Here is a 16,898-nt window from a genome sequence, read left to right on the forward strand (position 1 = left end):
CGGAGGTTCACTGCTGGCCTTGGTAGACCGCCATGGTAACCTGTTCTGGAGCAGGTTATGTTCGAGTTATGAGATCAACGCTTAATTTAAATTTTTTTATACGGCAACGCCTCCCAACGAGTCAAAGCCAGGCGTCAAATTGTTTGCCGATCCATAAGCATGAAGAGGATGGTCAAGACTCTGGCTAAAAGAGACTCAGTCTGATGGGTTTGTTGCAGAAATCACAAAAGAAAAAGATTGATTGTGTAAATGAAAAGGCGTGTAATATCAATCCACTGCAGAAATAGATCTGACTATAATTGTGTGTGTATTACGTTAAATCAATGTTGTAGATTTATCCTTGTGGCATGTACGTCGATGTTTCAGCCTTTTTCTTTCAGCTGTAACCCAGCGGGTAGAAACGGACAAGAATATAGGTTATTATAATTGACAGCTGAATAGTTTGGAACGTCATTCCTTGACATTGAAATAGTCTTTATAGGAGAAATAGATTACAGTGGGGGCAGTTTGTTTTGGACTTTTTTTTTTTCAATAACGAAAAGCAATAAGAGATTCAATAAAATCAAAAGTCAGCTTCAATGCACAACTCTTTCACAAACCTTCTCACTGCAGAAAAAAAGAAACACTTGCATCTGTAGTGACGGGCGGACTAGCTGCCATCCAACAATACCATAAGTTACATTTCACGACTCCAGCTGACGTGTGACGCAGTGGGACATGTTGAACTCTGCCCTTAACCCTCTGTGTTGCCTTTACTATCCTGCAGAACACTTTGAATTTTTGAATTATATTTGTAATAACAGAAGTTCTTTTATTCCTATAGTTTTATAGTTCTAGTCCGTTTCACGTGGCGAATGAGGCTTAGATGTTATCATACGAATAAAGTATCTTGTAAAAGAGCAAATCCAACTAACGACCACATTAACTTAATAGAGTTTGCAAATGCAATTATAGAGCAGGCAATTATTAGTCTTTTCATTTACGTATTCACGCAGTTGACAATTAATTTTGCCAGATGTGCATTAAGCAAGCAGCATTTCAGTTACTTTTAGCCTTGGTTATGTTTTGAACTTTTTGTATTTGTCTCATAGTTCACTCGTTGTCTGTGAAATATGATGCTCTGCTTAAAGCAGACTTATCCATTTTTGCAAACATGAACGCGCTGAGGTCACAAGCCGGCGTTGGACAGTAGGTAAACAAGGAATCGAGTATTTGACACATACTATGTGTTTGCCCTGGTTCCAATGTATGCCATCTACTATCAATTTAAAAAAAAAGGGCTAAAACGCCAAAGAAACACATTTCTAAATACTGAAACAAGTATCAAGTGACTATTTGCTGGTATCTGCTTTGATTTGTCCAGCATGGATCTCATCTCTGAGGCAGCTGAGCTGCTTCTGATCAGCTTCCCCGTGGAGCTCCAGCTGCTCCTTCACCTTTTTTCTGGAGAACGGAGGGACACATACACACAATCGTTCTCATATACAAGTCCTGTCATTTGACAGCTGTAGATTCCAGCTGTGTACGGATGATAGAATGTTTCAGGTATCCTCACCTTGATGGCCTGGTCATCAGGCCTCTGCTTCTCCCCCCGACATCTTGACAAATAAAAGCACCTGTCTCACCATGCCACACAACTGAAGAAGCGAAAGCAAAGATTATTACAGACTGTCGACAAGATCTTGGATACTCCAACACAGGTTGGCTTTGCCATACCACAACAACGCACAGAAGACGACGACGCGGGGGAAATAGACACAGGATTGGGACACACCTGAAGACTTTCCTCAGAGCCGTGTAAACACAGTCCACTAGCTGGTCTACAGGATGCCGCTTACAAAATAAATATTGGAATCAGAACTTTTAGTAGTGGTTATTTCCATGGTGGATGGCGGTAACGGTAACTGTTTTTATGGAGATAAGTCACACCCCCTTTCAGGCGCGAGTAACATTTGTGATGCGTTTGGTGTGAACGCAGCTTTACTCGAGGCCCATATAACGATGAGCGTTTCTTGGTGGCCAGCTGTGGTGTTGATCATAAATCCTGCCCACTTGCTCCCCGGGCGCCTCACAGGGCAGCCCACTGCTCCTTAACCAAGGATGGGTCAAATGCAGAGAAGAATTTCCCCAAGGGGATTAATAAAAGTGTATGTTTCCTTTTTTTCCCTCTTTATTTCAAAGATGGGACAGAAAAATTTCAATATTTTTTTCCCAGAGATGGTTTCTGTCATTTTAGGTAATCTTATGCTGATATCAGCAATCACACATCTAGAATGAAATGGGCCACAGACCAAACAGCGGTTAACTCAACACTTTAGAAACCATCAACATAAATCCACAAATCTTCTGTAAACAAATCACAGAATAAACGGTTAGGCCATTACTTGCATTTTTCCGCCTCCTAAATGAGGCAATTCTGCTGACAACAGGTGCAACATTACAGTATGTAAACCGTCGGCAATTTGAGGCAGTGACAGAAATAGGGCGAGGCGTTGGAGCGCCCTTTCAGTTGGAGCGCCCGGGTCCAGGTTGCCGACCTCGCCTAACCGTTAAGTCTGCCCCTGGTGAGTTTTTCCTGAACAAGAGTGTATTTTGCTGGCATGTTTTAAAAGTATCCTGTAGTGGTTTAAAAGGCATTTTCAAAAACTCTACAATGTCACACTGATTATTGAGCATTGCATTTATCTTCAGCTGTTGCCCTCCTGCTCGTGAGTTGGCTCTGAGCCTGCATGATCGTCGCTTTTCGCCAAGTACTCAACCACAGGCGCCGTTGATTTCCTCTGATAATAGCGACAGAAAAAGTATAAAACAATGAGACATGAAACACCACGTTGCTTTTCACAGTGATCTTTAATGCCTCACATCTTTTGGGTAATCGTTGGGTTTGTTTATTCGCCTCAAATAGCTGAGGACGTGCACATAAGCTAGCTGTACCCCAGCTTGTTCCTTGAGGACTGGTGAGAAAGTACTGGTCGAGTATCATCTCGACACAGAGTGGGTCAAGCAGGCTCATGAAGCAAAGCAGATCATTTCTGTAACCCGTTTATATATTAGAAAGAATAGTATTGCCTGCACCAAGAACATGTCCTTTAATTAACTGCAGAAACTTGTTTGATCACAATCGTGATCATTGGGTTACAAGAACCATTGAAGTGTCACAAAGACAAACCTTTAGATGTTAGATAGAGCAGCTGTACATAACCCGGGAGGTTTGGCTTTTAACAGGCTGCACACACTCCCGCAAACGGCAATCAGTTTCACCGCGACGGGGCCAGCTGTTCCTGCTGAGTTATCGTCACAATAAATGGGTTCCCCAAAAAATAAATGACCGTCCCATGTCCCTACTGTAAATTATGCCCGTGTGTGTGCTTTACAGTCACCTTGACCATCTCTCCATCCATCATCTCTTATCCTATTCCCTCCTTCTCTGACACGGGGGAAGGCAGAGATCCCCAGGACAGGTCGCCAGTGTCTGACACATCAATCAAAACAAAGAACTGCCATTTACAAAGACTGGATTTATTAGTGCATTCAGCTGTTTATGAGTAAATGCAATGTATAAACTATACACCAATAGTGTAAATATATCTTTAGGGGTTACGAGTTGTGAACTTTTTCAGTTGACTTTTTCAAAGTATTCCTTGGATCCTTCTGGGGTTGGTTTGATCTGAAAAGAAAACACAGAATAAACTTTTTAACTTTTTTCACTTGTAAGATACTGAACAGAAACACTTTATTCTCTGTGCTGAACCGGTTGAGAAAAGTTCATTTTGAGCGACAGTAACAGATCGGAGGTTCAATCAGAGGTTGACAGAACTCACCGTTGGAGACTCGGGGGTCCAGCTGGCAGGACACACCTCCCCGTGGGTCTCCACAAACTGGAACGCCTTAACCAAACGAAGTGTCTCTTCTACACAGCGACCGACGGGAAGGTCGTTCACGCTCATGTGTCTCACCACACCGTTTGGATCGATGACAAACAGGCCCCTGAAGCACAATCACGGACGGGAAAATCAGCAATTATCAAGCCTCTTTTCTAAACAACAGCTATGAAGTTATCTGCAAAACAAAACATAAATAAATAAAAAGGAAAAACAGACACACACAAATAAATGTAAAGACCATCCATAAAGGCAAAAAAAAAATCAGCGCCGAAGGAAATACGTAGGATAGAAATAGCAACTGAATAGCAATAATTAGCAGCAACTATGGTTTCTCAAATTTGGTCAAGTAACCTACTACTCTTCAGTAGACATATATGTACTAGCTGGATCTTCTGTATTTCAGTATTAACAGTGTGGATGTGAGGATGTGATCATTACCTTGTGCACCGACACTGTGAGTCACTTACAGTATGACTCACTTGTTTTATTACCTCAGTAAACTACCGTCTTGTTGACTGCTGTTTTGAAGCCGCGCGATCGGCAATTTTGCCAGCGCCATCTTGGATTACGGCCGTTGCCATATTTGGCTTTTTGCAACCGGTGAACAGAAGTGACCATATTTAGAATGTGGAGGACTATCATTTACAAAATGAACATCATGCTGTTTTGAAGAAGACTCAAAACTAGAGATCGAGACCATGAACTCATGTTTCCTGAGATAAGAAATCAAGAGAGGACGAGCGTCATTTTCTCTTATAGAACCGGGAGTTGCCCCTTGCTGACTAGCGGAGAGAATGCAAGTTTTAAGGCTCTACACCACTGTGCAAAAAAACTTTACAACTAAATACAAAGTCATGGTAGAAGTCAAAGTCACATTGTGTGGGAAATTCAATTTGAATATATACAAAATTGTAAAATAGTACCATGTCCTGTACTACCAGTTGTGAGTAGCTTGGAGCACATAATAGACATACCTAAGTGCAATGCCTGGACCCTCCAGCAGCACCCCATAGTCTCTAGAGATCTGCTTGTTGAGGTCAGACAGAAGGGGGATGTGGATGTTGCCCAAGCCTCCAGTCTGCAAAAACACCAGAAAACCTGTTAGATTAACACCGATGACACCCCAATGACAGCTTGTAGCTGTTGATCATAACACGTTTTAGACGCACAGTATCTGCAGGTCAGTCATTTACTAAAAACTTGTTTATAGCCCACAAAGGATGAATGTAAAAAGTCCCAGAATTGAACTTTGCACCATGAGTTTGTTTAATGAATACATTTTAAAAATGAGGTGGGGAACCTTGCGTGGCGTGTTGATCCATGCCAGGTGGGTGAAGTGGGAGTCCACAGACACGCCCACCACCTCACAGTTGATGTCGTGGAACTCGCTGGCCTTGTCGCTGAATGAGATGATCTCCGTTGGACACACAAAGGTGCTGCAACATCACAAACACAGGGGGAAATAAAGAAAGGCTCTGTGAGTTAAACATTTATCTGCAGAGGCTCGATGAGCATTTGGATTATTGTCATTCAACAATGCTGGGAGGCCAAAAGGCCTGTGTCACAGGGATTGCCACCGTGTCGCTCTCTCTTTGTGAACGTCACAAATACTCACAAATCCAGCGGGTAGAAGAAGAGGACCAGGTATTTGCCTTTGAAATCAGCAAGGCTCATCTCCTTGAACTCCCCATTGTGGACAGCTGTGGCCTGAAAGGCAGGAGCCGGCTGAGTGACAGCTGGGCTCCATCTGGAAGTGCCTGATATAGTCAAAAACAAACACTATTCATTCATGCATATGATTTGCTTCAACGTAAACTGCATTACCTTCAGTAGATTTAAATTATGATGATGAATGATTATATAATACAAATACCACCCAATCATACTTTTTGTTTGTATATGTGGATAGTTTTGTTCTCGATCAGTTCATTGTCATCAACATCAATTTGAATATTACACATGTGGTATTGTTGCTCAGCTACATCTGAGGTTGTACTTTTAGAACCACATCCAGATCTGACAATTATTTTCTTGGTAAAAAAATAATCACAATCTAAATCAAAATTGTTACACATTAATATTCAAGTCAACCATTTAATCGTTTATGCGCTGGCCTTCTCATTAAATCTCAACAGGATATTATTCTCTGCCTTTGGTTTTGAACGTACCGGTAGAGAAACAGCTTCTCTGGAGCGACGGAGCGGAGAGGATTCTTGCAGCCCCGGATGCTCCGTGTTGACCGGCTGCTGTGACCTTTAATCCTCCTGCTGCAATCTTTGCCTGAAAAAAAGAGACATCAATAGATTTCTAGATTTGTTCGAAACGTGACAACATTTGAAACTTAAGTGCAAACCAGCCATGTTTTTAGTCTTCAGCATGGGTTCTGAAACAGTGTAGTCAGAGAGTATATATATTAAAAATACAACAGGACGTCCACAATGTTTAAAAACTTTTCTTCTTGCAGAACCTCTCTCTCCCCCCCCCTCCCTCTCTCTCCCTCCCTCTCTCTCCTCCCTTCCCCCCATCCTCCTCCGAACAGTGACGTCTCAGCAGGTGGTTTTCCATCTGCTGGGCAGAACACCTGCTGTGACTAATTACTGCGACCAACAGGAGTGAAGACAAGCACACCGCCTGCAGGTCCGATGTGGGTTTTATGCTGGAGACTAAAAGACGAAGACAGTGGGTGTGAAGATGATACACTTCTGTTGATTGGCTGACAGGTTAGTCAACAAATGTGCTCACTTTCTCAACATGTCTATTCATGTACACCCGTAAAGTAGAGGGCTCAAGGCCTGCAGTCTCATCTCCTTGACTTCCAAGCTATAGATTGTTGATGCTAACAAAAGACAAACTGTAAAATTGCAACAACAGGGGGCCATTTTGTTCATACTGATATATCACATTTCATACTTTTATAGTGTTGTGTTTACTTCCAACCTACAGTTTTCTGAAGACAAAAAGACATGCCTACTTAAGGAGGATGCGCCAATGTCGTAAAGGCGTTATTTGGACATCTTAAAGAAGAGAATAGTTAACTACCACTGGTAGTAATAGTTAATTACTCGTGGTGGCATTCCATTTAGGCGTGTCATTTTAAACATCACACGTAACATCAATGCATCAACAGAAACATATAGGGTGCATATGTGCTCACTACCTGTTGTGGCTTACACTTCAATAGAACCAAAGGTTAAGAGTGCCATCCGCTGGCCGTTTACTGTAAGTCTCAAAAACAAGCGCTAAACTTGCACATACAACTACATAGTGAATGAGATTCAGAAAACAAAATGCAGTATGTCACACACAAAGGTGCCAGGCGCCAAACACCAGACATCTGTCAACATCAGTGACGTTACCAGGTGGCTCGCTGTAAAGATTATCCTAATTTATAAGGATTATAAATTAACTTCCATTTTGTATTTACATCATTAATTTTCAGAAAGCTTCTCCTATTTGGGCTTTTGTCTTTTGCGTGTACTTTATACATTTCTGATGATGAGCGATTGACAGATGACAGCTCTGTGATTCCCACACGTGATTTAAAAAATAGTCTATAAAAATTGTATTGCATTATATTTTCATGTTTAAATTGTATTATTGTTTTTTGTAATGTGTAATTAATAACTTTAACATTTTGGTCTTTAATTTATAGTTAGTATGCGTTGTATTTTTGTTTGTATTTTTAGTATAATTATTTTACACAATGCTATATGTTCTATTTGGGGAGTGTTCTTATATGTATGCATAGTTTATTAAAAGTATAAAATCAATAAACAGATTTTTTTTTTTTTACAAAACAGAAATGAAACAGCAGTAATACATGTCATTAATGACACTGGTGCTTTGCCCACGATGAAGATGTGCAGTAAAGTCTATGATAACGATGTAACATCTCCATGACACATCAGATTTAACAAGTATCCTCAAACTATTGACTCATCACTATTGACTATTGTAGACACACTTAGTTATGATACAAGGTTATGGCAACATTTTTTTCCTTATTTTTCATTTATGTATTAATATGGTTAATTTAAGTTGTTTTGTTCGCAGTTCAGACGGAAACCTTTCCCCCGGCTGCTCAAAAGACTGGACGAGGTTACTTGGACGTGAATAATCTGTATTGGTCCAAACCAGCGGCCGCGGACCAGAGGTTTGTCACCACAGTGTCAGTTAGTCCTGTGGTTTAAATGTGCGACACGCCGCGCAGACGTCACGAGATTATTATTCATCACCTGCTATCAACACGAGTTAATTACTGACGACGGAATACCAAATGAAGGAGAAACAGTGTCGGCATCAAATGTTACGTTGTGTCGCATGAAGTTACACTTACAGAGGTCCTGAGTAGTCTCCCGATGGTTGCTGCCATTTTGGATTATGTGAGTGGGGAGGGGCCGATTTAGCAGGTTATTGCGTCATTGACGCACGTGCTCGACGCAAACCGGTCCGCGCATAGTATTATTATAGTATATACTCGCAAAGTGTAAAATGAGTCACTTCTATAATATTTAAGACGGTTACTGCCACAAATGATGCCTTTAAAAATAAAAATAAAAAAAGAAAGAAATCATGCTGCCTTCAGGTGCTCGTGAGCTCCTCAGGTGAAAATAAATATATTGTAATCGACCTTGAAGTTTAGAGATAAAAAGAACACGTTATTTTTGCGAGCAATGGACAAAAAAAAACATGCTGACAATTGTACCTTTAACATCGCTCCAGTCTTTTTCAGATGTTTTGTTCATTATTTATTTGTAACAACAAAAAGCTATGGAGAGACTGCGTTACGACGTCATAGACCAAACCATAGACTGGATCCAGACGCTGAGCATCAACTACGGCCATTGTGCCGTCTGTCCGATCAACACAACGACAACTTGAAGACATAACTATACATTCCTATATTTCCGATAACGTTGAAAGCAGCATCGGCATCACGTGGTCGAAGGCGGAAGTGGTTTGTAAATAGAATTTGACCTCAAAAGCATGAAATACATGCTCTTAACTGCTCGTGGACCGCGGTAGTGTTATAATACTTAATGTATGAGAGCTTAATTTACTCGTTCTTCTAATGGATCCCAATCTGTTGTATTGGAAAAGCCAGGGACAGGTAACTGTGCACATAGCAGTGTCTTCACGTGCAGAGCATCAGCAGTGCTGTGTTATATTCAACCAGCCACAATGAAATGTGTTAGTATCTTGGCGTTTCTTCTAGATATTTTTAAAAATATTTTCCTTTCCTCTTTCACAGTCTCTCTTCAGTCGGCTAAAGATCTGGGTTAATCTCCTTGATCCAATTTCCCTGTTGTCCTCTGATGTGAGTACAGTCACTACAGTGATCTTCTGAGATGGGTAGAAGATATGTGGTGGTTAATTGGTGAAACTGCTCTCCCCAGGCTGAAATACAAAACGCCCACAGTCTTCTTAGAAGCAGACATCCACCAAATGAAAAGGTCGGATTACGTTTAGGAATCTTAATCAGCCAGTCTTTTTTTCTGAACCTGCCATAATCTGATTTAAACCCACGGTCTGTTCTGTTTCTTGCTCTAGGACGGACAAGCACTGACCCTATCACTTGTGAGTGTTGCAGGAAACGGCAATAAATAATACAACAATGGAAGCAAATAACATAGAAGTCGCTGCAGTAATGTCAGCATCTCCTCTGGTTTGGTATTGTTGCATAGAAAATAGTCAAATTTTGGCATTTTGATGAAGAAAAAAAACATTTATTTTTCTACGTTAATATCTTATATGTCTTCAAATGCTGTGATTTGAAGCAGTTTAATGTGCGGCTCTGTGTTTGCAGTCGTCTGTTCACGCTGACTCTGGCAAGGTTCTTCCACTCATCTTCCGCTCTGCAGGTAATGTGAAATCTAGTCATTTACACATTTCTTAAAGCTTCCATTCATTTTCAAAGTTAACTTGGGAAGTATTGCATATCATGTAACATCAACAAGTATTAAACATTGTTCATATAGACAGTAAACAAACCTTTAAACGTATGAAATACAATGTTTGAAAGATGCGCGTAGTGTACCACCACGAACATTATTTCTGTGTGACACGTGCTGACGCTATCACTTTTGTCATTTTCTTTCTAGCATTTCTGCCAATATCAGCACCTCTGGTACGTTGTCAAATTGTGAACCTTAACTCAAACTTGGTTCTTGGCGATGTTGTGAAACAAATGTCTTTTTTTTCCCAGGTGGTTGCCAGCTTTCTGCCACACAGCAGCGTCAAACCCGCTCTGTTTTGGCAGGTATGAAGACATGTTTATTGTATTAAATATATATATATATATATATATATATATATATATATATATATATATATATATATATATATATATATATATTAAAAAAACTGTATATTAAATGTTGCTATAACACAGTATACATTAATTTAAAAAAATGCAATATTTCAGTTTTTGCTGCAGAGTTACAGTGCTGGATTCAACCATGCAAACAGAAATTCTTCATCAGAGAAGGTACATGTATATGTTTGTGTGTATAGGTATATAATTCATATTATTCCATGTTGAAAAAAGTCAGAGTAAAGCATGTCTAAAATGGTATATCCATCCGAGATACACCCTCAGTCTTTATCTCTCCCCACCAGAGTAAGAAGACGTCTTTGAAGCAGCTTCTGTTGACCGTTGGAACAGTTTCGTATACAACATGTGCAGGGGTGTGTAAAACCTGATTGACCGAGTCTGCAATATTGATTGAAATGTTTCAAGTGGACTTTAGTAAAAACTCAGAGGCTTCTCAATCTCATCATTTATTTCAGGCCCTTCCTCAAATTTGTATTCACCAACTTGGTGTAAGAAGCGTACCAATCTTGACTTTCTTTAGGTCGATATTACCAATCCCACTCTCAGGTGAGTATTTATCTCTGAAACTTAAATGCTGCACCATATGCAGTATTACAGTATAATGTAATACTTTGTTTTACATGTCACATGTAAGTTAGACACAAAATGCAACATTGCTTGCTTATTTTCTTGTGATGTAATAGTGAGTTAGCTGGTGCATATCCAGTAATAACATTTTTTTTTTAATTTTTATTACTTGCATGTTGTGTCACTCTCTTCAGCTGCTCTGGCCTTCTTCAATGTGGTAAATATCAGAAGTGAAGAGTCAGTAACTGGGATCAAAGTGTTTGATTTGAATGGAAATCCCGTCGGCATCTCTAAAGCAGCGGGAGACAAGGTAAAAGAGCAGCTCGACAAAACTAGTCTTCTCATTGAAAACAAGCAGCCTGACACTTTCTGTTCTTCCCCTTTCTGTTCAGGCTGTGTGGGAAACTGCGCTGTCAAGAGCGGTGCTGTTTGGTACCACCGCAGCAGTCCCTAATCTCCTGATTCTGCTGCTTCAGAGGTCAGCCATGTGTACATGCAGCTCTACTTGCCTGCTCAGAATCGTCAGGCTTCACCATATAGATTTTTGCTTCGCAGAACAAGACTTTTCCAGAGGAACCCTATGCTTGCCGCTCCGGTCCGTCACATAAGTGTCGCGTTGGTTCTGGGCGTGATGATCCCCGTTTCGTTTAGTCTCTTCCCCCAACTGGGAACGGTGAGTTTCAGCATCCTCCCAATGCTGCGATGTTCTCCTTGTGCTGATCTTTGCTGACAGTGAGCTTTTTTTTTTTTTTGCAGATAAGTAAGGAAGAAGTGGAGAGACCGCTGCGGGCTGCGGTGGGCAGTGAACAGTTCTACTACCATAGAGGACTCTGAGGAGCGGTTCTGCTGTAGGTCTCGTTTGCTGAAACTACCACGCATGCGATGAAATGCGTCCTCTTCTCCCATTCATCACACTGAATCATTTGTTGTAAACACAGTCTGAGACATTAAAAACATGGAGGAAGCTACTTTTTGATAGTAAATTTATTTAGCTGGAATATTTATGTGTTTTCATAGATACGAAATATTACATCAATTCATTAAAAATACATTTATTTTTCAAAGTTACATCTGCTATGTATTGCACTCTGATTGGAAATACTGAGGCACAAAACCATCCTTTTGGCAATGTGGTTGTTAATGTACTCAGCTGTAAAACAACCGCGCTAATTATACATTAAAAAAAAAAGAAAAAGACACGATGCAACTCTAAATCACTGTGGACATGGAAGCACCGGCTGTTATTTGATCAGTTGTGGATTCATGGGGAATAGCTCTTTTTCTACAGATAACCTTTTTATAAAACGGTTCAAAAAAGCCTCTGCCAACACAACGTGCTTGTAATTAAGTCAATAGTCAAATAGAAAACGAGACATTGTTAAACAGAAAATGAAATAAATGTACACCGTCTAGTGCAGTTGTGATTTGATAACCACGTATAATTCAGTTTCTACCAAACTCATTAATAATAACAGCTGCTCGTTACATCTGGGCCATTTCAGCTGCTGTTGCCGTGTATATATTGAGGGACGGATGTATGTGTGCACGTATGATGGAGGCATGTACGTGTGATGGAGGTATGCTTTGATCTGTGGAGTAGGAGCTTACGTCTAGAAAGCACTATCAGATGTGTTACGCCCGGCATGTACCAACTGAAAAAGTACCATCTTACTAGTCTCCACTTCACGGTTGGATAAAAATGCTGTGGCTCCTTATTGTCCACATCTAATGTTCCTCTGACTGTCGACAAATCGAATGAAAAGACTCAAATCAACATCAAGTCAGTCCATCTGTGGCACTGAGCTCCACGCTCACTGGTTCCTGCTGAAGAATGTCCCAAATATATACTTTGATCAAAAAGAGGCCATTTCTAAAAACAGCTGGGCACTGTCATTTTTTAACAAACGTAATCTCAGACGGTGCATTTGCTGGGTACTATTTTTCAGCTGCAGATTAATACAACTTTGTTGCTGTAGTAAGAATCTATGGCAGCAGAACTGACGCAAGATTGACCACAGTGCCCATGTCATGAGGCAACATGTAAGCCAGCACAGCAGTGTGGCTCATTGGTTTCTTTAAAGTTTTTGTTGACAAAAATGGAGCTCCAATGGAGAACAAAAGGAATATGATTCCTACCCCGCATGAACAAGATTACTGTGAGAAAGGGCCTTGTGCACAAACTCATAAAAGTGGCGAGATGGAGCACAAGCCTTCTAGACAACAGTAATCATCCCAACACACATACAGAACCACACAGCCAGAGGCCGTACAGTACCGCCACCCTGCAGCACGGTGTCTAAAAACAGGTTTCATATCCGTAAGAGCTGCTCGGCAGCTGCCAAATGAAAGAGGAAGTTCTCTGTCGCCGGAGGGAAATGATGCTGCTTCAAACCTTCCAGTGTGATTTTAGAGTCTTCACATTTGTCGGCCAGGGCCACCAAGTTTGCAAGGATCTCTTTTGTCTTGACAGAAATATCCTGTGGATTGATGTGTGGTTGTCATGTTAGATCCAGGACCACATTTGTATTTCATTTGTTTTTGATTATGGACACTTGTGCTCCAAGTAAACTCACCTTAATGACCTGAGTATCTGACCTCTCAGCATCCTCTGCAGACTGGACGATGAGGTGGCCGATGTCCTTGTGCAGCTTCCCCATGGCCATGGACTCTGTGGTGGGATACTCAACATCAGTCTGAGGGAAATGCTGTCCTACACTTAAGAATCAAAGCTCTCTTTGAAACACACTGCTCTCCCGGTGAAACATGCTGTACCTTTGGCACTCTGGGATACCGTGATGACACCGTCAGGGAGATTCACGTACACATCAAACAAATCCGATCTGTTGCTCACCTCCGGATCTACGAAACCCGCGACATATCCTGTGGAGAAAATGAACATATTGGCGCATAATTAATGAATTTCCCCACCATGAGATCACAGTGCAGATGGTGTGCCGAGCACCAACTGTGAGGAGGAGAAATTAAAGTAAAAGCCCTCACCAGGGCATTTCTTGAGATCGTCTATTTCAGTGTCAGTCAGGTGCACGTACGGGTGCAGGACGGACCAGTCTTTCCTGTGCCATGTCAGAGTCGGCAGAACTCTTGAGGGGAGACAGAAAAAGAGTCGCCCGCATGTGACAATTCTCTCCACTTCAGAGAGTTAAAAGTTTCAAGACAAAACTGTTTAACTTCTAAGTCTTCAACACACCTTGTAAACTCCAACAAAGCTTCAATCCGCGGGTGATGGACAATGATTCTCTTCTTCAGCATGAGAGCGGTATACAGGATGATGGTCTCCATGCCAAACTGAGACACCACATCTGCAGATGGAGACACATGGGAGACAACTGGATGACCCGCTTTTACTTTGAATTTGTATAAACCACATGAATCACCGTTCACTACGAGAAACAAGCGATAAAACATCTAACGTTTTTGTCATGACCCCCTTGAAGGACTTGCTCGTGTAAATGTTGCTTTTGATGTTTCCGAAAGAAAAACACTTTCTTGGATTCAAAGGAACTGCTGCATGAAAAACTTGACATGGCTCCAAGAGGACACACCTTTTCACGATAATAGCTTCATTCGAGATGAGCCAGTTCTGCGCAGAATGGATCGCCGGTGATCGACCCGCAATGCATGCCGGTTAGATTTGTGTCTGATTGGCTCCCGCCTTGCTCTGATGTCATGCACACGTGGTCAACGGTACTCTCACGAGAGCAAGGCGGCCGTCAATTTTAGAGCCAGGGGCTGCGGCAGCTCTCCACCGACTGCGTGGCCCAGTGCATGATGGGAAACGCCTGGCTGTTGCCACATCAGAGCGCTGATTGATTCTTAGATCTGACAGCAAACACCACGTGTTGTAGAAAATCCTTATTTTATAAGTAATACTTAACACTCGAATGTTGACTATTGGTCTCAGGTTTAATCTAAAAACATATCTTGTGTGGTTCATAATAGAAAATCGTTGACATCTTACCTTTGACTGAACCAGCCAAGTATGCTTTCCGAACATCATAATCGTTAATTAGAAATGAGCCGTTTTCATCACTCTGGCAGATTCCTTGAGTGAGTACAGTGACATATGCCTCCATCATCTTCACTGGACTGCCATGTTTGCTGTACATCCTGGAGAAGAAGAAGAAGAAACACTTTCACTCAAATGAAGAAGAAAAAACACACTCTTGAAAGGTAAAGCGTACAAGCAGTTTTATTTGAGCTGAACACCGTACCTGCAGAGTATTCTACTAAGTGCAGCGTACTTCTCAGGGTTGAAGTCTTTCGCTGTAACAACTATTGAAAAATGAGTGACCTTGAACAGAGAAAAGAGACAAAAAATAAAACTAAGAAATAAAACTGCTGGATAGAAATGCTGCAGAGTCGCAGGACGCTGTACCTTGTGTAGTGCTGTAGGTTCCTGCACCTCCACTGTTGTGACGTAGTACCAGGTGCGACAGAACTGACCAAACACAAAGGTGTGGAAATCCCGGCCATCCTGTGTCAGGCAGCACTTGGTGAGCAGGACTTGCCTCAGGTCTGAGCCCACAGAGGGAAAGCACCACACCCACAGTGTGTCTCCATTCACATCTTTCTCTGCGCGAGGTGAAGAAATAAACCCAAACTGAACATCATATATATGATAGCATAGGACAGAAGTATAACATCGCATCAGATAGGGTTCTCTGGGGTTCTGTTAGTGACGCCTATAAAAAAGCCAGGAACCATAAACCAATGAGGGACCAGCAGCACTGCTGATTTTACACATTTGGGTCACACTGATATCATGTGACTCTCCTGCGCGTGCCAAGGAGTCAAACGTCCCAACCGAGCAGCAAGAAACGACCTGTGAACGGAAACTTACCGATTAATCCGACGCTTAACATAAACTGCGTTTCAGTTGCTGCCATATTCCATACCTGGAAGAGTTCAGAGTCACAAATTAACTGCACATGACACATCAGCCATCTCCGTCTGTGGACACTAGTTAAGTAAAGTACCTTGAGGGCTCCGGCTTCGTCCGAATATGATGCTATGCGGATTTAATAAGACAATACATGTGTGAAAACTTTTCAGTGGCCTGGGTGTAATTTCTGGTGTCAACAGACTTTCCTCTCTTTAGCGAAACCTCTTCCGTTTTCCGGGCAAGAGGAAGATCGCTCCTGGCAACCAATCATATAGCTTGCGATACGTCATACGTCATGGTGCGTTCATGGTTGTAGAAAGTATACGAAAATTGCGAAATGAAAATATATGTTGATGCCTAAACTTCTAATTATCTCTATCAAATTATGTACATCAGTCGACAACTGGTCGCTGGTTATAATAACATATTAATACATGCATATGTTCGCAATGTTATAATCCTCTCTTATTAGAATGAAACAGACTCAGACAAAGGTAAGGACCTGATAAGGTTTCTTTCAACCTGATCCTTTAAAATTAAGTAAGTGTTGCCACTGACTCTAATATAAAGTTCAATGTAAACATTTGTGTATGCAGTTGGGTTCATGAAACCGACATAGTTTGATAACGCGCATATTTAACGAGGGTTACATGAAGGCACCATTGTGGAGGGCATACGGGAACTTTATACACCCAGAGCTGCCAGGTTTGTACAAATCCCCCGTTTGGAGATTTTGTGAGGGAATGGTTCTCAGTAATATTTAACACGCTTAATTCATTTGATAGTTTATAACAACACTCATGGGCACTAATCAGTGAGTTTCCTGGCAGCACAAACAGTGTTTGCTGTATTTGACCAATTAAAATTATTATTTGTTTGATAAACAAATTTTGAACACTCCAACATAGCAACTTATAGCGGAGGATCAGTGGCTCTTGTGCAACGTCTAACCATGTAAAAGTCTGACAAAAATAATGTCATACACCTGTACCTCAAATAATTTAAAGTAACACTTATTCAAACATAGAAAAACATACAGAAAACCCTGTTCTGGGTGAGTCTGTATGTTTTTCTTTTTTAGAATCAGAATCAGAGTCTGTATGTTTGTCTTTATTATTGTTGTTGTACAAAGTTTACATACTAAGATTTGATGAGAAATTACGTATATTGTTGTAGTTCTTGGTTGAGACAGAGCTACATTTCATGATAC

The 16,898-nt window shown here is 41.2% G+C and overlaps 3 protein-coding genes across 3 annotated transcripts; 1 reads left to right on the forward strand and 2 right to left on the reverse strand.

Moving 5' to 3' along the window:
- Positions 1–3,503: 3,503 nt before the first annotated feature.
- On the reverse strand, positions 3,504–8,357 carry prdx3 (peroxiredoxin 3). The gene is made up of 7 exons (XM_068567498.1): positions 8,221–8,357; positions 6,053–6,164; positions 5,500–5,641; positions 5,185–5,320; positions 4,859–4,962; positions 3,822–3,987; positions 3,504–3,667 (listed from the first exon to the last, which is right to left on the reverse strand). The coding sequence occupies exons 1-7, from the start codon at positions 8,254–8,256 to the stop codon at positions 3,617–3,619; spliced, it is 747 nt and encodes a 248-aa protein (XP_068423599.1). The 5' UTR covers positions 8,257–8,357; the 3' UTR covers positions 3,504–3,616.
- Positions 8,358–8,837: 480 nt separating this feature from the next.
- sfxn4 (sideroflexin 4) lies at positions 8,838–12,231 on the forward strand. Its single transcript, XM_068568579.1, has 14 exons — positions 8,838–8,994; positions 9,136–9,201; positions 9,281–9,337; positions 9,435–9,461; positions 9,691–9,745; positions 9,986–10,011; positions 10,090–10,143; positions 10,309–10,371; positions 10,503–10,571; positions 10,674–10,764; positions 10,980–11,095; positions 11,178–11,263; positions 11,341–11,458; positions 11,542–12,231. Exons 1-14 carry the CDS (start codon positions 8,956–8,958, stop codon positions 11,617–11,619), a joined length of 945 nt encoding a protein of 314 aa, XP_068424680.1. The 5' UTR covers positions 8,838–8,955; the 3' UTR covers positions 11,620–12,231.
- On the reverse strand, positions 11,752–15,925 carry dennd10 (DENN domain containing 10). Its single transcript, XM_068568578.1, has 10 exons — positions 15,783–15,925; positions 15,647–15,701; positions 15,182–15,378; positions 15,018–15,097; positions 14,765–14,913; positions 13,994–14,105; positions 13,786–13,886; positions 13,558–13,665; positions 13,359–13,453; positions 11,752–13,262 (listed from the first exon to the last, which is right to left on the reverse strand). Exons 2-10 carry the CDS (start codon positions 15,690–15,692, stop codon positions 13,095–13,097), a joined length of 1,056 nt encoding a protein of 351 aa, XP_068424679.1. The 5' UTR covers positions 15,693–15,701; positions 15,783–15,925; the 3' UTR covers positions 11,752–13,094.
- Positions 15,926–16,898: the final 973 nt, after the last annotated feature.

The sequence above is a fragment of the Clinocottus analis genome, unplaced genomic scaffold, assembly GCF_023055335.1.
Source record: "Clinocottus analis isolate CAN_PGR_092001 unplaced genomic scaffold, fCliAna1.0.p SCAF_8, whole genome shotgun sequence".
Lineage (NCBI taxonomy): Eukaryota > Metazoa > Chordata > Actinopteri > Perciformes > Cottidae > Clinocottus > Clinocottus analis.